We start from the raw sequence: 21,506 nt of genomic DNA on the forward strand, positions 1-21,506 counted from the left end.
GACAAAGGGGATGATGCATTACAAAGAAATAAACTGGGAAAACTAAACATAACACAAAGAAACAACCCAAAAATTACAATACAACAGACTTAACCAAAAGAAACTCAAACACTGAGCCCAGGACCATGACACTGTCAGAACCAGGCTTGGAGAGGGGCAGCCATCTACTGCGACCAGTTATAGGTGAGGGGAGGGAGACAGGACAAAAGACATGGTGTAAATCAATGAGAAACCAGATAAAGTATATAATATTCAATAAGATTCTTACATCCCATTCTTAATCCATAGGGTTTAATATGATGTCAGCCTACCCTTTGTAGCCATAACAGCTTCAACTCTTCTGGGAAGGCTTTCTACAATGTTTAGAAGTATGTTTATATATATATATATTGTTGACGATTCTTCCAGAAGACAGAGAAGCGTGAATCATCACTCCAGAGAAGGTCTCTACTGCCGACACTGGACTGCTCTAGAGTCCAGTGTCGGCATGCTTTACACCACTATATCTCACACTTTGCAGTGCATTTGGTGAAATAGGGTTTGGATGCAGCTGTTTGGCCAGGGAAACCCATTCCATGAAGCTCTGTACACATGGTTCTTGAGCTACTCTGAAGGCCACATGAAGTTCAGACGTCTGCAGCCATTGACTCTGCAGAAAGTTGGCAAGCCTGGAGCAGCCAGGAAACCACTGACCTTCTGATCAGTAGATGACCTAATCTACCTCCTGAGCTACAGCTACCCCTTATACTGTATGGCAGCCACCCCACTGCCATAAAGCATACGAATCTGGTTAGACACCATGTTTATAAGATTTGTGGGGCAGAGTACAAGAACTTCAGTTTTATCTGAATTCAAAATCAGGAAATTAGAGGTCCATCCAACAATGAAAATGTATACAATTCTTTATAGTAATACTTTATAATAATACAGTAATGTTTCTATCCACATAATACAAAAAAAATTGGTCCTTGCACAGAACCCTGTGGAACTCCATAATTAACCTTAGTGTCTGAAGAAGACTCCCCATTTACATGAACAAATTGAGTCTATTAGACAAATATGATTCAAACCACTGCAGCGCAGTACCTTTAATGCCTATAGTATGCTCTAATCTCTATAATAAAATGTTATGGTCAACAGCATCAAAAGCTGCACTGAGGTCCAACAGTACAACAACAGAGATGAGTCCACTGTCAGAGGCTGTAAGAAGATCATTTGTAACCTTCACTAATGCTGTTTCTGTACTGTGATGAATTCTGAAACCTGACTGAAACATTCCTCTGCAGATGATCAGTTACCTGTTTCACAACTAATCCCTTTTTGAGAGAAAAAGAAGGTTGGATATTGGCTTATACAGTTATTAGTTAAGGTAGCTGGGTCAAGTGATGGCTTTTTAAATAATGGTTTAATTACTGCCACCTTAAAGGTCTGTGGTACATAGGGAACTAAAAAAGATATATTGATCATATTTAAGACTGAAGCATTAATTAATGGTAGGACTCCTTTGAGCAGTCTGGGAATGGGGTCTGATAGACATATTGATGGTCTGGAGGAAGTAACTATTCATGTTTTAGAAAAGTAGCACAGAAAACATAAATGCCATGTCTAACCTTTGATCAACCCCCCCACCCCCAACACAGACACACACCCCTCTACTGTCTTAACGCAAACAGAACAAGGAAGGGGAACACTCTACTGTGCCTCTCGGAGTGTGCAGAAGTGTTCAGCTGTGAACTCAGAACAAGGCAAACAGGTAAAGCTCACCTTCATTTGCTGTTCTAAAGAAATCATACATTCAGATTGATAAACTGCTTGAACTTGAATAGATCAGTCAATATGTTGGTCATCTTTTTATTCTCATAGAATCTAAATCTATGTGGGTCTGGCTTATCTTTTTTTAATTTTAGTTTTGTTTGCTTGAAAAGTGTGTTGTTATTCTCTCTCTCACCATCTCTTTGGTTAAAGTAGCACATTTTTTGACATAATGATAAATTCATTTTGGACATTTCTTCCTTTAAAATTCTTTGGATTTTCCAAATGATTTCCTGATTGGCTGAGAGACACTGAGAGAGAACTTGCAACCAGAGTGCTGCCAGAAGCATTTGCGTTAAGCATAAATCATGCAAGAGATCCAATAAAGACAAACTGAATGGCTAAAGCTGTCAAAGCAATACTTAGGGGTAGACATTCTAATAGTCTAGTCACCAATACACCGTTTTTTGGTGTAAAAAAGCTAATGCTGGGATTTGCTAAAGTGGGGCAGTATCAGTTTTGTGACTGGAAGGTATGCACATGTTTTTACACATGTCCTTATTGTTGCTCTGACACCCACCTGCATGATCAGTGCACTTTGGTATTTAAATAAACAGCACTAGACTTCTCCTTATAACTGTGTATTAACTTTTGAATAGATGTCTAAAAGAGCTTGAAAAAGGCAACTAGACTTTTCTAATTTTTAGACCATTTCACCTCTCATCCAAGAGGTTCTTCACTTCTAAAACCAAGAGGTGGAGAGTCCCAGGTATTTAAACCCTAGTAGGGGTTGTCCCCTTCAGAAGTGGTCATTGACCCACTACTGGTCATGTGCTTCATCACATGAACCAAGGTGCGATATTGCTTAAGTTGTGTTTGCTAGTTTTGTCCTTGGGATGAACTATTGTATGTTCAACACAATATATGCTGTGCAGTGCAGCGAGGGGTGCTCGGACCTCTATACTGGAGAAACCAAACAGCCACTCCACAAATGCATGGCACAGCAGGGAAGAGCCGCATGACAAGACTCAGCTTCTGCACCTAAAGGATAAAGGACACTCTTTAAGGACAGTTATGAAGGACCATCACTGAACAGAGGTGGTGGCTTACAACATCAGCTGTCGGCAACCTTGTGTTCCCTTCCCAGGTGCCTCAGCCCCCAATCACATTTTACTTCATGTGACCTATTGAGGTCACATGATAGGGTGAAACAAGGTCTCACAGTGGTTTCAACCCCTGGTGGTAACCAGTCACTCCTTTTTTCACACCTTGTCTCATGTGATGATCCACATGATCAATAGTGGGTCAGCAAGTCTGGTAGATCTTTTCAACAAACTGAAATGATGCTTTTCTCCATTCACTTTTTAAGCAAACCCAATATTGTTTTAGAAGTCTGGCAAAAGCATCTTTTTAACAAGTGTTTTCTTGTCAAAAATTGATCAGTCTAAGTTTTCATGTTGATTTCTCTCCAACTGGTTCTTTGATGGCCTTTCTTGGTCTACTGTTTTTCTGAAAAGAGGAATAAAAAAGTCACTAAACAACGAAGGTCATCAACATACATTAGTAACATATTCTCTGTTTTATGGATTTCCATTTGTACCAAAATTATGTTCATAACCTCTTGCATCCACTTAAAGTTTAACACACAACTTTTGTCTTTTAAATGCTGACCTGCACTGCATTTGTCAAAAGCTTTTTACAAACAGATTGTCCATGTCTGTCAGTGTAACTTTACTCTTACTGTCTTGTTGCACTTCTCTTTCTTTCTCTGGTTTCTGCTGTGTCATTTTTCAGTTCTGCCTCCAGAGTTTTAAACAAGGTTTGTTTAGTTCATTATCATTGTTTTAGCTGTGGTGTACCAACTGTGAAACTACTCAGATCAAATTTCCTGTTCACTTTCACTCAAATAAAAGCAGAAGAAAAAGTCAAAGGCACAAATTCCAGGAAACCTATAATTCAAAAACAAATTTTGTTTCAAAAGTGCAAAAGTTGATTCTGATTGCAGAGATCAGTTTTAGCATAAAGTTTATCAGTGTAGATGAAAAATGAATTTCATATGGTAACAATAAGGGCCATGCTGAACAAGAGACTAATGAAGGAATGCTTTATGAATTATGAAAAAAAACTCTTTAACTTTAATAATTATTTTTGCACTACAGCATCTTCTCACTGTGTAATAGTTTCTGGAGATCTGGGGACATGGTGTCAGGCAGTATTCATTATTAACTGCGTGTTCAAAGACAAACTGTATGTCACTTTGCTTTTAGATTATTTGTCTTTATAAGCAAGTTTGGGATAAGAAAACATAAAATCATTTTCCCCTTCCTTCAGGTTCAGCCACTCTGTGGTATTTTCAGCAGTGACATTATGGCGGCAGCAGCTCCTGGTGAGTCCCACCAGACTTCATTTGTCTGTGTAACACACTGTCTAATCACACACATTTAAATGTGCAAAGGTCACACCATGCAAGACACCTGTTCAGGTACTGGAAGAGAAAAAATAGAATAGCATACGAATAATTCTCTGTTTGGTAAAAATAAAAACAAATATGATGTGTTTTTCCATTTTCAGTTTAATTAGATCAATTTAATTCAAATCAGTTGTATTTACTGTATACAGCGCAAATCACAACAAACACTCACCACAAGGCACTTATTTCTTTCTTAAAACAAAATGTTGTTTCTTAAAAACTGAATGTTGTATCTGTATTTCATACACCTCTGTGTCAAACCACTCTAGCTGTACTTTATAAGAGATTAAGATTAAGATTAAGATAGTGTTTATTTGTCACATGCACAGTTATACACAGTACAATGCACAGTGAAATGTATTTTGTACCTGCAACCATATATACACACACACATATAAATAAGAAGAATAAAAATAAAAAAAGTAATTCACACTATACACTATACTCTATATACTATACACTATACACACTTTTTAAATTATAATATTTACACTGTGCAATAATGGTCCAGTTAGGGCTCAGAGTTGAGCAGACGGATGGCTTGTGGGTAAAAACTCTTCTTCAACCTTTCAGTCTTAGCCCTCAGGCAGCGGTAACGCCGGCCTGATGGGAGCAGGGAGAAGAGAGAGTGTCCGGGGTGGCTGGGCTGTTTTAGGATCTTCATGGCCCTCAGCCTGCACTGCTTGGTGTAAATGTCCTGCAGGTTGGGGAGGGTGGTTCTGATGGTCCGTTCAGCTGAACGAACCACCCTTTTTAGGGCCATGAAGTCCTGCTTGGTGCAGTTTCCCATCCAGGTGGTGATGCTCCCACGCATGATGCTCTCGATGGTGCAGGTGTAAAAGTTCCTGAGCACCTTGAGTGGGAGCTTGAAGTCTCTCAGCCGCCTGAGGAGGTAGAGATGCTGTCTGGCCTTCTTCACAGTGATGTTTATGTGATGAGTCCAGGACAGGTCCTGTGAGATGGTCACTTCCAGGTATTTGAAAGTGTCCACTCTTTCCACCTCAGCACCACTGATGACAAGTGAATGGTAGTCCCTCTGCTGCTTCCTGCTGAAGTCCACAATCAGTTCCTTCGTTTTGCTGATGTTGAGCAGGAGGTGGTTCTCCTGGCACCAGTTCTCCAGGCGGGAGACCTCTCTCCTGTAGGCTGTCTCCTCATTGTGAGAGATTAGTCCCACAACAGCAGTGTCGTCAGCAAACTTGATGATGACGTTGGACTCTGACGTGGCCTCGCAGTCATGGGTGTACAGTGAGTACAGCAGAGGGCTGAGCACACAGCCTTGGGGGGATCCAGTGTTGAGGGTGAGGGAGGATGAGGTGAGGTGACCCACTCGTACCACCTGTGGTCTGCTGGTCAGGAAGCTGTGAACCCACCTGCACAGGGATGGGCCCAGGCCCAGGTCCAGCAGCTTAGAGACCAGCCTGGAGGGAACTATGGTGTTGAATGCTGAGCTGTAATCTACAAACAGCACTCTCACATAGTTCCCCTTACCAGTGTCTATGTGTGAAAGGGTCTTGTGGAGGAGGAAGGATATAACAGTAACTTCAAAACCAACACAGTCCTACAGGATGATAACAGTATTGCATTATGATAGACAGCAGCTGCCCTGTGATCAAATCTTTCTACATGCTCCATATGCCACCTAGTGTGGAAAAACATGAACACTGTTTGACACAATGTTTGACGCACATGAAGAAAGTGAACACAGTGGCACTGAAACCACATGACAGTAGAGCTGTAGTGGTGTAATGTAATGGTGTAATGAGTGCACATCTACTTGGCATCTACTTTTGTGCCAACCACTGCAAACCCCATTTGCTTCTATTTTCATCATGGCATATTTTAATCACTATAATGCAAATGTTGTTTTGCCAGATATAGAAAAAAAGTGATGAGAATGAGACTTTCCAAAGATTTATGAAAAACCCAAAGTCATTGCTTAACAACCCCTCTCTAATTCTGACCCCAGTGCTGTCTGAACAATAACAGCCATCAAAAAAGTCCTTCAGTGTTTTGTTAGTGTCGTAGTCTCAGGCAGTTTTTGTGCTGCATTACAGAGAAAAACAACTAAAAACTGATCATTATAGGAGGACTGCAGCTTCACAATCCTCAGTAGGATACCATCCATCCATCCATCCATCCATCCATCCATCCATTTTCTTACACTTGTCCAGTTCGTGGGGGCAGCAGCCCAAGCAAAGAATCCCAGACCTCCCTCTCCCCAACCACCTCCTCCAGGCCAATCGAGGAGATCCCAAGGCGTTCCCAGGCCAGCCGAGAGATAATATGTATGATAGCATGTCCTGGGTCTGCCCAGGGACCTCCTCCCAGTAGGACATGCCTCGAACACCCCAACCAGGAGGAGCCCAGGAGACATCACAGTCAGATGCCCGAACTACCTCAACTGGCTCCTTTCGATGTGGAGGAGCAGCGGCTCTACTCTGAGCCTGTCCCAAATGGCCACACTCCTCACCCCATCTCTAAGGGAGAGTCCAGCCACCCTTCAGAGGAAGCTCATTTCTGCCACTTGTATCCGCAGGCTTATGACCATCTCGTGACCATAGGTGAGGGTGGGGACGTAGATTGATCGGTAAATCGACAGCTTCGTTTTCATGCTCAGCTCTCTCTTCACCACGACAGACCGGTGCAGCGTCTGCATCACTGCAGACGCAGCCACGATCCATCTGTCGATCTCCTGCTCCCTTCGCCCTGACAGACCGCTTTTTTTGGTAACAAAAAAAAATAAAAAATCCACTGACAACTAATAACACCGAAATCTTTATTTTACAAAAATAAATTTTAATGTTTGAAACCATGGTCATCTGTTGGTTATCCTCTAACATGCATACATACATAATTTCTTTTTTTTTAAACATAATGGTAGCATTATTGTAGCATACAAGTGCTACAATAAGTGTTACTTATGATCACAAGAAGGGACCAACATACAATAAATGAAAACATTATAGCACACACAATGTTTGAACACTTTTTTATTAATAAAAAAATTTAAAGAAAATTACATCCATTTGACCATCTGTCCACTAACAAAAAATAGAAGGGTGAAACATGGCAAACATCTCTTTCACTTCATTCTTTGCTCATTTTGTCAGCACTCAGACACAACAATTTAGTCCTACTAGCCTAGAAAATGGGATGGGGAAAAATAAAAACACACATAAAAACACACACAGCTTCTACATATTCTCTCCTGCAGTTGCATTGCTACATCTGATGGGTGTTCTTTTACGTTTGGATAATCTGATTTAAAGAATTACAGGTATTCCAGAAGCTGTGAGTTTCCAAGAAAACTTATGGACTTAATCTTGTAAGTTGTTGAAAGCGTAATCATGGAATAAATAGAGAAGATGTGCTATTCCTTTTCCTTCACAATTTGTTGAATTAAATGTGGTTTTATTGATTATAATGCCTGGGTTGTTCAGATTAAAACAAGGTGCTGCTTGGATACAATGAAAATAAATAACTGATTTTAGGAGGAACTAACATTTGGTTTACTGCTGTTCATTCACACAGGCTGATAGGGAGGTTGTTCCAGTTCTTTAAACCATCACGTACTGATTTATATCATGGAGTGAAATTAAGGCTGCACATCTCTGATAGCTTGGGTTAATTATTGATGTGTATATGTTTATAATTGTATGCTTTAAGGTCAGGGCAGCCAAGTTAACTACTTTTGCTAAATATTGATATTTTTTGAAATGTAAATACTCAATGAACTTCATTCATGCAGCATGTGTTTGCAGCTTGTCTTTCACACAGGCTCAGTTGCCAAAACTTATGTTTACAGAAACTGGGACAAAATCTTTTTTTTTACATGAAATCAGTGATTTTGATTTCAGAGCAGTGCTGACTTGTGTTTTTGTATTTTTGCAGATGATGATTTCAATATATCAGAATACAGCAACTCTGACTTTGAGGACTGTAAGTTAATTTGATTTTTTTCTACAAGGACAAAAAATTGTGGCTAAAAAACACCATAGACCAATACATGAATATTAAAGCTACTACAAAAATTAATGAATAACAATATTTTTTTTAATTAAAACTGAACTCAGTGTTTCAATAATTGGATTTCTTTTTTCAGTGTCTGAGCTGAGGGTTGTTCTGCTGGGGAACAACTGGTCTAAGAGGAGTTCAGTGGGAAACTCCATACTGGGAGTGACTGTGTTCAAGACTGAGGAAAAAGCAGACCTCTGTCTGAGAGTCAAAAGACAGCTGAAGGGCAAAGAAATTGATCTCATCAACACTCCAGATCTGCTGTCACCTAAAATCTCCCCAGAAGAGCTGAAGAAACAAGTTGAAAATTGTGTGAGGCTCTCTGCTCCTGGACCTCACATGTTCCTGCTGGTCATCCAGCCTGCAGACTTCACTGAGGATCAGAAAAACAAGCTACAAACAGTCCTTGAATTCTTTGGTGACCCAAAATTTGATCATTCTCTGCTACTGATCACACCCAAAGACAAGAGTTCAAGTTCAGTTGAAAAGTACCTGCAACACCCACAGTTAGGAGACATAATCAGAAAATGTAGTGACAAATTGTTGTGGCAAAAGAACCTGGAACAAAAGCAGCTGTTGGCAGCCATAGATACAGTGGTGAAGAAGAACAAGGGTGAGGATGTTTCGAATGAGGATACATCTGTTTCCCACAGTGATTATCAAGAAGAAAAAATCGCTGACATCTTGGATCCTGTGAGGGGTGGTAAGTGCGGGAACAATAATTCTTGTATAGTATAATATGATGATCAGGTTTAAGTTCAGGGTTTCAGTCTGTGTATTACAAATCCAGGGGGGCAGTTGATCCTCAAACAAACATTTTTTATTAAATATCCCTCTGCTCAGGTTGAGTGGTTTCGAGACGAAGTACTGTAAGAGAGGCTGTTTTTTTTTGCAGCTGAAAACTGCCAGCCTCCATGATTACTAAACTGATTCTCAACTTGCAATCTAAGGTGCAGTCATGGTCACGCTTATGATCAAAAATGATTTTCATTATGGAAAAATTGTGTTTAGCACATGACTGCATGTTTGGGACACTCCTGCATGAAGATGAGGGTGGAGTTACTGGAGCTGTCCTTGGTGCCAGTTTCAGGAAACTGGTTCCAAAACTCATGCCATGTGAGTTCAGCTATATCCAGCTGGTACTGTATCTCTAAAATTTCAGCGCAAGCTCCACCTTCTTATCAGAAAGATTTTGTTCCTTGGGCCTCCACCTTCTGTGGGTGGAGTATTAGAATATTCTAAATCACACGTAGTCTGGCCCCTAACCCAGAACCAATTTGCCTCAGGAGGCAACAAATTCCACCACAATAAAGTGGTGATTCATAGACGTGTGAGTTCAAGTCAGGTAATATTCAGTTGATCACAGTTGTACAGTGTGAGTTGAGGCTACATCTGCAGCATCCTCTCTATCCTGAGTAATCTGGTGGTGGTGTGAAAATGAGTATTTTAACAACTATATAATGGAATGTAACCAAACTGTGGTGATTAAAATACTTTCTCCATAATGTTTTGAAAAAAACATTATCTAATTTAATTATATATTATTCTTTTTTTATAGCACATGAGCTCAGGATAATGCTGTTTGGAAAAAGTGAGGACAAAAAATCAGCTCTGGAAAACATCATCATTGGGAAAAAAAGGTCAATTGTGTCCAAAGTCTTCGCAGGAAAGCAATGTCGTGCTTCCTCTGGAGAGTGGAATGGGAAACCATTAACAGTAGTAAAAACTCCATACATCTTCAACCTGCCTGTGGAAACACTGTTTGATGTGATCAAGAGCTGTGTGGGTCTCTGTCCTCCTGGACCAAACGTTCTGCTGCTGTTAGTGAAACCTTCTGAATTCACTGAGAAGAACAGAAAAACTCTGAATTTGGTCCTGAGCTTGTTTGGACAAGATGCCTTTAAACACTCCATGGTCATCATAACACACAATGAGAAAGGGAATGACTCAGTGGGAAAACTCATCCAAGAATGCAACCAAAAGCAGCACATCATCAGTTTTGACAAAAAGGATTCTTCTAAAAATGATTCAGAACTGATGCAAAAAATGAACAAAATAGTGAGTGACAACTGGGGAGAATATCTAATGCTAAAAGAAGAGGCCAAACCCTTGAATCTGAAATCCAATGTCAACCTGGTTCTGTGTGGGAGGAGAGGAGCAGGGAAGACCTCAGCAGTCAAGGCCATTTTAGGTCAGACTGAGCTTCATTCAGTCTCCAACTCAGAGTGTGTTAAACATCAGGGAGAGGTGTGTGGACGCTGGGTTTCCCTGGTGGAGCTGCCTGCCTTGTATGGAAGACCTGAGGAGACAGTGATGGAGGAATCACTCAGGTGTATCTCTCTCTGTGATCCTGAGGGTGTGCATGCCTTCATCCTGGTACTACCTGTGGCTCCTCCCACTGATGAAGACAAGGAAGAGTTAGAGACCATCCAGAACACGTTCAGCTCTCAAATCAATGCCTTCACCATGATTCTGTTCACTGTGGAGTCAGATCCTACAGATCCAGCTGTTGTTAAACTTCTTAATGAAAACAAGGACATCCAGGAGCTCCGTGGGAGCTGTGGAGGAAGATCTGTTATTCTCAACATCAAGAACAAACAGCAGATCCCAGAGATGTTTGAGGTTCTGGACAAAATTATCCAGCCCATGGGCAAACCAAACTGTTATACAACTACAACATTTTTACATGCACAAATGGAGAAAGTCTTACAACTTGTCAGTGGTAAGTATTTTAGATTTTAATATTTCCAATGACCCAATGAATTTTGATCCAACTCTATACAAATGCAAACCTTTAATGTAAATGAAACTGTTTTCATGTTTCAGGTGATCAAGATGGAGACCAGGGCTCAGACTGTCTCAGGATTGTGCTCATTGGGAAGACTGGCTGTGGAAAGAGCTCTACAGGAAACACCATTATAGAAAGAGACGAGTTTAAAGCAGAATCCAGTCAAATGTCGGTCACTAAACGTTGTCAGAAAGCACACGGTGAGGTGGACGGTCGTCGTGTTGCTGTGGTCGACACCCCTGGTCTGTTTGACACAACTTTGTCGAATGAAGAGGTTCATGAAGAGTTGGTGAAATGCGTCAGTCTTCTGGCTCCAGGACCACATGTCTTCCTGTTAGTGATGCATATTGGCAGGTTCACAGCAGAGGAGAAGGAAACACTGAAGCTCATTAAAAAATTCTTTGGGAAGAATTCTGAAAAGTTCACCATCATCCTGTTAACAGGAGGAGATACCCTGGAGTATGACAAAGTCTCCATAGAAGACTACATCAAGAAAAAATGTGATACTTCCTTTAGGAGACTGATCACTGACTGTGGAGATAGGTACCACGTGTTCAACAACCGTGACAGACAAAACCACAAACAGGTCAGTGAGCTGATAACAAAGATCGATGCTGTGGTGAAGGAAAATGGAGGCTGCTGCTTCACCAATAAGATGCTGCAAGAGGCTGAAACTGCGATAAGGAAGGAGATGCAGAGGATTCTAAAGGAGAAGGAAGAAGAGATTGAGGAACAAAAGGCAGAATTTGAAAGAAAACATAAGGAAGAAATGGAAGCCATGAAGAAACGAATGGATGAAGAGAGAGAAAAGGAGAGGATACAGAGAGAAAAAGAACTCGACAAAATGAGAGATAAAATTAGGGAAGAAGAAGAGGAAAGAAAGAAAGAACAGGAAATCAGGGAAAAGGAGAAAAGGGAAAAAGAAACTGAAGAAGAAAGACGTCGACAAGAATTCAAAAGAGAACTTGAAATGTTGGACAGACAAATTCAGGAAGAAAAAGAGGCAAAGGAAAGTGTTGACAGAGAGCTGGAAGAGACCAGAGAAGAGATGAGGAGAAAACAAGAGGAGTGGGAGAAGGAACAGAGAGAATGGTGGGAGAAACAAAGACGAGAAGACGAAAAGAGGCGAGAGGAGGAGAAAGAAAAAATGAAAAAGCTGCAGGAAAATTACAATCAAGAAAAACAAAAATATGAAAAAAACAAAGAACAAGAGGATCAAAAAAGAAGAGAACAGGAAATAAAAGAGTTAGAAGAAAAGAACCAGAGAGCCCTGGAAGATCTAAAGAGAAAACATGAAGAGGAAGCCAGAAAGAGAGCCGAAGAGTTCAACAAATCCCAGAAGAAACATATGGAGGAGATAGCAGCTCAGAGGGAAGAACATGAGAAGGAAATGTATGACCTCGTGAATCGTGTGACCAGAAAGACTGAAAACTTGAGAAAGATCAAAATTTTAATGCAAAAACATGAAAAACAACTGAAGAATGTGAAAAATGAGGAGGAAAATGAAGACCTCCAGGAAATACATAAAGATGAATTAAGTGAGTTGATGCAAGAAATCTTGAATGAAGAGATCAGCGACACGTCAGCCTGCAGCATTTTATGAAGAGAAACTTTATCAGATTTGCTTTTTTTTCCTACCATTTGGAAACTTTAAAGACACACAGATTTGTTGTTCTGCATGTTTTACACATCATGACCACAGAGCATTCATCTGATTGGACATCATCTAAAACATCAGATCCACATAAACACAGTGACACACAGAAGTCTCACCATTAAACCACAGGTCACCATACCAGCAGTAATAAAGCTGCTGACTCAGACTGGTTAAACCAGCTCATCCCACTGAATAGTTATTAGTTATTACTAGTAGCACATGTGGAACCAGCATGTGGCAGTTGGCAGTTATCACCTCGTTAATGTCAGTAAATCCACCATTGCTTCCATCAGGCTGGTCAGAGTTTCTCAAGTTTCACATTTTCATGCAGTCACATGGTTTGAATTCAAATGCACTCATCAACAACGTAAGAAGCACGTTCCAAATCTCATTTTGAATCTTACCACAACATTTACCACCAGATTGTGTTCCTGAGTTGTAACAGCATTTTCTGCTTATAACCATCATTTTAATTCATGATTAATTTACACTATAAGTAAAATTTGCCATTTAATAAATGATTTTCTTTTCTGTTTTTTTAATGTAAGTTTAATAGAATCCGTATTTGACAGTAATTTTTTTTGTTTGTCTTTTAGATTGATGCTGAGTGCTATTTGATTTCTGATATATTGTTTTGTTCTGGTTTTGTTGGGATTGTATGTGTCACTAGTAATAAACCCATTTTATTATAAATAAAAACAAGGTCAAAAAAATTATACAGGATTTTGTTTTCCTTCAATTTGAGAAACTAAGAGAGAAAATGATGTGATTTTTTTTAAAATCAGACATAACTTAAACTGTTCTCTCTGTAAAATCTAAATTACAAATATGACTGCATTTGCTCAGTGTACAGAACGAGTCAAAAAATTTGGACACACCTTCTTCAGTGTTTTTCTTTTTTTTTTCCTACATTGTAAATTAATACCAAAGTCACCTGGACTCTGAAGGAACACATAAGGAATCATGTAATAAACTTAAAAGTGGTAAAAAAAAAAACTTCAAAGTCGGCACCTTTTGCTTTGCACACTCTTAACATTCTCCCAGTCAGCTTCATGAGGTACAGTCATCACCTGGAGTTTTCCAGGTACTGAGCCCTTGTTGGCTGTTTTGCTTTCACTTTGTAGTCCAACTCATCCAAAATCACCTCATTTGGGTTTAGATCATATGATTGTGGTGGTAGGTCATCTGGCACAGCACTCTATCACCCTTTTTTATGGTCAAATAGCCCTTACATAGCCTGGAGGTGTGTTTGGGGTCACACCTCCAGGACACCCATGCTGTCCGCAACCCATCAAGAGGACTGAAGACCCATGGCCACGCATTCCAACAACAACTGCATGCCCACCCCAGCAGACGGGAGAGGGAGGTCCCAGAAGAAGCCCCTCCAGCCGAGGGGTCAAGACCCCAGAGAACCTGAGGCACAGGCTGGCAGCAGGACCCCAGGGCCCCAGGCACCCGAGAACCGCCCAACACTCCGCCCCACACTCCACAAGGTGTAGGGAATAGGGGTGTAGGATGACCCACCCACATGAGTTGTAATGACTATAATGCAGGACAGCAGAGACCACCTCAGGACAGGAAGGGACCTAACCAGGAGCCCAGACCACGCACCCCGCACACACACCCCACACCCCAAGACCACAAGGCAGCATCCACCCAAGGCCCCCACCACCACCATCAGCCAGGACAAGCAGACAGACATCGCAAGAAAGCAGCCACAGGACTCCAGCCCCAGGAAGCCACCGGACACACATAGGCCCTCAGAATATCTTTTGTTTTTACAGTGTAACAGGTTCATGGTGCTAGGGAGGATGTTACCACCAACAACTGTCTGCTGTTGGAGCCGACAGCTGAGGCCAGATGAGGTCCCCGGGTGGTGCTGTGTCCAGTAGCCAGTGACAGTCCCCGGTACTCCACCTCGAGGCCAAGCAGCTCAGAGCCCATGAGACACGCACTGCAACTGACAACACTCTTTTCTGGTGACTCAGGAATTAGAAATGCTAAAACAAGCTCAGCCATAATCTGCTGTTTCTTGAGAGCCACTGTCAGAGACATATATTGAACAATTATTCTGCTCACTAAACAAACATGTGGAGCACATTTTCAGTTCCATCCCCTGTGGTCGTGGTGTTGGGCATTTCAGCAGGTTACTGTCACTGCACATATCAACCTGCACATCTTCGTCATTTTGGGAGCTAATTCACATATTCAGGTACGATGGCATGCATCCAAATGGACTTGTAGCTAAACTTCTTTCCTCCAACATCTCCTGTGTTGTTTTTACTCAGGTCCTCCCATCACAGCAGGAGAGATCAGTTCATCATGATCCACTCAGTCTGACCATTCCCGCTACTAGTGATGTCATTTGAACTTCTCGTGGTCTACAATTACTAATACATCGCTATATAACATTGCCAAACCACTTTCTCACATTAATAATTAACAACAGACCAGTGACCAACAGAAAGCCAGGACGCAGACCTCAAAGACCCTCTGCTCATGTTCACATTAAACCCACCCTGTCTCCATCCACTGATACTGCTGTCACAACCTGCAGTTTAAAAATCGCTCTTCTTAATGTCAGAACTTTAGAAAAAATACTTTTGTTATTAATAACATCATTACTAGCAGTAAACTTCTCACTTGATGACACTGGTAACAGAGCTGATGGAAACATCACCCACTAACTGTAGCTTTAAACCTTGCACCCCTACAAACAGGAGGGGTGGTGTTTTTGCTCTTATATAAATAAAAACACTTTTAATTGCAAATCTTTGTCATTTTACAATTATCTGAGTTTTGAATATTTAAGTTTAGTATTTAATTCTATATCTCCTCACATATTACTTCTTATTATATATTATCATCCTAGACTGAGACATGGCTTCCTGGAAGAAACTGGTGAACTTTTTTTTCCAAAATTACAACAAAATTTGACTGTACTATTATTATTATAGGTGATTTTAATATTCATGCTGTCAACAACAACAACTCTGACACCAAACAGTTCATCAGTTTATTGGAATGTTTTGATTCAAAAGCATGTGATGGACACACCCATTAATTTTTTTCCAGAGGACTCAGTGTCACAGTAACAGATGTTCTAGATGTTGGTATCTCTGATTATTATTCCATTATTATTTATCTGTCAATACAAAGCAATATATTAATGCACATCATGTCAATGCCAGCATGGCTGATACATTCATCAGTGAATTTTCAAAGTGCATATTAGGAATATTTTTGTCATGTGATGAAATGATGATCAATTCCTCTGATACCATTTCTCAAATTATTGACCATACTGCTCCTGTCAAAATGATTAATGTCTACCTGAAGCACCCTGGAGAAAATGTGAAAAGGAAATGTGGGCACAAAGAATCTGCAGGAGAGCTGAGAGAAAATATAAAAAATGTGCTGTGATCACAGCGCTACTCAAGAAAAATAACTTAAATCAGGAGTCTGTCATTAATCTTTAATCTTTACATGCTCCCGCTTGGTACTTTCATGAAGAATCATAATGAATCCTGCCATTCTTATGCAGGTGGTATACAACTGTTCTTATTATTTTCCTCGAATCTAACCTCAGTTCACAAACTAATGAGCTTCATTGATGACATTAACTACTGCATGTCTCCAAACTGATCAGAGAGGATGCAGAAATATTTGTTGTTGGTCCAAAAATTCAGAGACAGAAAATGTTCACAATTATCATCCCTGTCTCTGAGACACAGCGAGTGAATCCTGGCATCATTCTGGACAGCTATCTCAGTTTTGATAACCATATTGATAAGCGCAACAAAACTGCTTTCTATCACTTAAAAATGTATCAAAAGTTGGAAAATTCTTAACTCAAACTGAGTCTTAGATCCATGTGTTCCTATCAAGCAGATTAATTCAACTTCAGGTCATTCAAAGGCAGAGCCTTCAGCTTTCAGGCCCCTCTTCTGTAGAACCAGCTCCTATTTTGGATTCAGGAGACAGACACTGTCTCTATTTTTAAGATTAGGCTTAAAACTTTCCTTTTTGATCAAGATTATAGTTAGGGCTGGATCAGGGGACCCTGAACCAGCCCTTAGTTATGCTGCTATAGGCCTAGGCTGCTGGGGGTTCCCATAATGCACTGTTTTGTTTTCATTCACCTTATTTACTTTGTTTATACTCCACTCTGCATTTAATCAATTGTTATTAATCTCTGGCTCTCTTCCACAGCATGTCTTTTTTTCTCTCCCCTCAGCCCCCTCACAGCAGATGACTGCCCCTCCCTGAGCCTGGTTCTGCTGGAGGTTTCTTCCTGTTAAAAGGGAGTTTCTCCTTCCCACTGTTGCCAAGTGCTTGTTCATGGGGGGTTGTTTTGACTGTTGGGTTTTCTCTGTATTATTGTTGGGTCTTTACCCACAATACAAAGTGCCTTGAGGTGACTCTTTGTTGTGATTTGGTGCTATATAAATAAAAATTGAATTGCATTGAATTGAATTCAGAATGGAGCAGTCCTTGAAGAGAAATTTGGCCATATTAGCCCAGTTTTGAAGGGACTTCATTGGCTCCCAATTTAACATTATCACCTTTAAAATCCCTCTGTTAGTTCATAAAGCTCTCAGTTTGCCCCCCAGTATATCTCTGACTTGCTTATTGTCTACAACCCAGGGAGACCTCTCAGGTCATCAAGTGCAGATCTTTTAAATGTTCCTAGAATTAGATTTATTGCCTCTGTTCCATTAGTACCTATTTGGCTCAATTCGACTCTGATTGGTTTAGTTCATTTTCCATTACACACAAAAAAATAAAGGTAATATTTTGTACCCAAAAGGTACTTCTATCAGGAAAGTTCCCTGTAAGTACAGAGATGGACCCTTGGGGTGATTTCTGTGGACCATCAGAGGTACAAAACTGTACCAGTAGAAGTCAGTGTTCGGTGGGGTGTTTCCTATCAAACGACAAAAAAGGCACCAGAAATGTAAAATGGCGGACTGTCCGGTTTTATGCAGCCTGTCCACTGAAGAACTTATTCAAAAAATATCAAAAGCTGGAATCAAAATGAATGAAGACGAGGCAAGAAGATTCAATGGTGAGTAATCTGACCTATTTATGCTCATGATCTAACTCAATCTCCATTAATTTAAATTTTAAGACTAATGTGCTAACAGTACCTAGCATGTTATGAGTACAGGACATTACCCAACTTCTCTGCAGTTTCAGTATATTAGTATTTTAGTGAATTAATGTCACAAGAGCTAAGTAAATTAATCTTTTTTTGTGTTTAAGTACTTTGTTTGGGTTTGTATTTGCTGTGCTCTGTGCTCAGCTACACCGTCTATCCTAAAAAAAAACAACAAAAAAAACCCAGCTAAATTTACTTCAACTAGAAGCTGCATTTCTACCATTCAACATCTGCCTTCTGTCATCATTTCAAAGAAGGCTTTGCCGGCATCTTGCCAAATGTGCTTAAGCTTGCACAGGGAAAGTCTGTGCTGGCAAAACAGTACAATGATGCAAGAAAGGATGCCCTGGCCAAAGATTTACCAGGTAGGCACAGTCATCTTGCTAATAAATGTGAAAGTAGATCTGCTGTAGTTACACTCTGTAATCTATGATCTTTTTTCTTTTTCTTTTTTTTGCTGGAATCAACTTACTGTAAGGGCTGGACTCATCCTTCGTCCATCCATCATCAGAGAAACGACTGAACACTACATCACTGGGAGACGTAGCAAGATCTTGTTCAAATAAGTGAAGAGGAAAGGAAAAATGACTAGAGTAAGGAATTATTTTTACTATATTGATATTTTGCTCACCATTTAATATATTTAAAGTTGTATTACTTAATATTTTAAACTTGTCACACTAAGGTCTTTAAATTATTTTACATAAATTAATTGAAACAATGTCTTTTGCTGCTTGGCTATTTATTTATTTATTTTTGTAATTTATATAGAAGGATGGTGCTACACTCTATCCAAACATTCAACTGATGGATGACAGGTGGAAGATACCGATGACCAGTGCCGGGCCCAGTGTGGTGAAAGTAGAGTAGATGTGTGCCACTGCACGGGCCTGGGTGAAGCCTTTATAACAGCCTTCAGTATGTACTTTGTTTTCAACATTACATTCTTCTGTCTTCTATTCCGTTCTCTATTGTTTAGGTTTTATGTTAAAGTTAAATAAAATACACCGAGAATGGACAGGTTCACATTTCAGTATTGATCTTGTTTTAAACTGAATGAACTGATTTTAAATTACACATTTCAATAATTAAAGAATATTTTTGTGAATGTAAGTGTTTGTTTTTGTCTCTCAAAGGTACCATTAGCCATGTCGCTCCAGATGTACCTCACTGGGTACATAATTTGTACCTTTGTAATGGGTACAGTTTTGTACCTGTACATAAAGGCACATATTTGTCACCAGAGGTACAGAAATATTCTTTTAAAGGTACAGACAATAAGGTACAAAATTGTTCCTAGGTTCAGAGGTACAATGTTGTACTCCACTAGGGTACAGCTAGAGCGACAAAGCCTTCGTACCTTTTTAGGTCCATTCTCATCCCTCTATTTCTTAGTGTGTATAATTGAGTACTGTCTCAGCAAGGCAGCCCAAAAGTCCTGTGATGTCATTTGTATGCGACACTAACGCAAACAATCTCTCTGTTTAGTGCCGTCTGTGTTGGTTAGTGTGTAACCATTTCCCAAAAACAGCAGGTTTGGTCTTGTGAAGGAGTCGCTCTCATGACTTTAGTGATGTCACTGCCTGGCCAATCAGTGGCGTGCATTCTGTTGATGTTGCATTTTCAGCTTGACTCGGGTTGCTTGAAACTCAGTGTCAGTTGCTGTGGTCCTGTTCTGTGGAACGAGCTGCCTGCTGACCTGAGATCAGGTTGCAGCTGTGCACACAATCGGTAACAGACTTAAAACGTTTTTGTTCACACAGGCATTCACTCAGTCAGAGCTGTTTTGTTTTAGGCACCTAGACAAATTTTTATGTTTTATCTTCTGTGTTAAGAATATTGAGTTTACATGTAATGAAATGTGCTAATAAATAAATTTGCCATTGCTACATTCACCAGGCAATCCAAGTGAAAAATTTCAGCTGCAAGACGCATCCACAGAATAAACGTTTGGCGCTTTAAATATAATAATATAAAAGATGGCTGTGGCTACCCTGATGTCACTCATTGGTTTCTGAAGTCCAGTTTTCGTGCCTGAACATTAGCGTTTTCACTGTCACCTTCTTGGTTTCAAAAACCTGATTATGAAGAGGAAGGGGCGGGTCTGACTGAACTCGAATGCTCACTGATTAACAACTTGTGAATGACAAATCATTAGCCAGCGATTGTGTGGTTTCATACCAAGGATAATCATCCCTTTTTAAACACAGTATGACCAAGATTTACAAAATCAACTTAACTGTTTATTCAGTGTGACCTAAAATGATGACTTCCCACTCTCAGCACCAGTCAGGAGAACATGGGTAAATAATGCAGGTGAACTTCACAGGGAGACTTTCTGCAGTTTCTAAACTATTCAGTGACATGTTTGGACTTTTTATCTTATAGTTCATCATCTCATCTACTCCCGTGTCTCCATGAGAATGGAAGCAGAAAAAAAAAATAGAAAAACACCCTCAAAAATGTTAATAGGGAAAATGCCATCATCTTAAGAACGTACATTGGACTATTTTTTACAGTTTTCTTTTTACAGTGTAATTATTACTCATTGCACAGAGTATGTTTGCAGTACATTGGTGTATTGTTTAAATCAAGCTGTTCTTGTTTATTTTTAATTAATGCCTGCACATTATTTCTCTAACAGTCACCACACAAGCTCAAAGAACAGTGAAGCTGAGCAGAATTCAACTTCCTGGACTGTGTTTGCAGTCATCTCCATCATTCCTGATCTCACAGGACAGCCTGTATACAAAATCATTCACTCATCACTGAGCTCACATTAGTTTCCAGTAAACTTAAACCTCCATTATAGACATTACTGCACGCACTCTTCCATCAGAGATGATGTGATTTAATTTAATATTGATGTAGAAATATTGATGTAGAAGTATTGTTAAATTTACACTTGTGTGGTCATCACTAGTGACATTCATTCTTTTTCATACATTTAATATACATTTACAGCTCAGATGGACAGATTTGTCTCCAAATTACAGATTAAAAGCTCAGTACAACTAATCACATCTGTGTTCAGATGATTCGGTGTTTATAGATGATCAGATAATAAATTAGGGAGCAGAGAATAAAGTCCTTTTGTGTGTAGTTTTACAGTGACCAGCAGAACAGGTTACTTGGAGCTGGTGTTTGAGAGGAAATAAATGAGTAACTTTGATATTAACATGCTGGTTCAAAGATCCAGAGAGCAGCAGAGGAAGAAAAGTTATTTTAATAACTTAAATAAACTAAAAACTAAAACTTAGTTTGTTGATATAAAAACAAAACTAGATTTTATAATAATAATTAAAAAAACTCACTGAAAATAAATTGGTAGTGGGAATGTCTGTAATTTGACAACTTAAAAACACTTCAACAATAAAACCTAAATATTTTTAAACAAAAATAATTTATTTGTGATATTTTAAACTCTAAAGTGAAACTTACTGAACTGAAAACAAAATGGAAATTAAAAAAAGCAAAATATGATAACTCTATAACTAGGATGTCCAGAGGTTTGCTAGAGTGAAAGTACAAAAGTCACATCAACAAGTACTATTTCATGATAACAATAATGATTTTGCTGTTGCATCATATTTTGCGCAGCATTGGCGGGGTCTTTAAACGTGACCGAACCAGCGGCAGTTTGAGCGTTTAGCGCCAGTTT

At 39.7% G+C, this 21,506-nt stretch overlaps 1 protein-coding gene across 1 annotated transcript; it reads left to right on the top strand.

Annotated features, from left to right (window-relative positions):
* Positions 1-1,681: 1,681 nt before the first annotated feature.
* Positions 1,682-13,356, top strand: LOC115775899 (GTPase IMAP family member 8-like). Its single transcript, XM_030723409.1, has 6 exons — positions 1,682-1,753; positions 4,084-4,138; positions 8,117-8,164; positions 8,328-8,942; positions 9,798-10,961; positions 11,066-13,356. The coding sequence occupies exons 2-6, from the start codon at positions 4,120-4,122 to the stop codon at positions 12,628-12,630; spliced, it is 3,411 nt and encodes a 1,136-aa protein (XP_030579269.1). The 5' UTR covers positions 1,682-1,753; positions 4,084-4,119; the 3' UTR covers positions 12,631-13,356.
* The last annotated feature ends 8,150 nt before the right edge of the window (positions 13,357-21,506 follow it).

The sequence above is a fragment of the Archocentrus centrarchus genome, unplaced genomic scaffold (assembly GCF_007364275.1).
Source record: "Archocentrus centrarchus isolate MPI-CPG fArcCen1 unplaced genomic scaffold, fArcCen1 scaffold_26_ctg1, whole genome shotgun sequence".
Lineage (NCBI taxonomy): Eukaryota > Metazoa > Chordata > Actinopteri > Cichliformes > Cichlidae > Archocentrus > Archocentrus centrarchus.

What these genes read in the sequence shown, in the direction of transcription:
- LOC115775899 (XM_030723409.1), top strand. An exon ending in CTTGGATCCTGTGAGGGGTG is followed by an intron (nt 8,943 to 9,797) that starts GTAAGTGCGGGA and finishes CTTTTTTTATAG; the next exon opens with CACATGAGCTCAGGATAATG. An exon ending in AGTCTTACAACTTGTCAGTG is followed by an intron (nt 10,962 to 11,065) that starts GTAAGTATTTTA and finishes TTCATGTTTCAG; the next exon opens with GTGATCAAGATGGAGACCAG.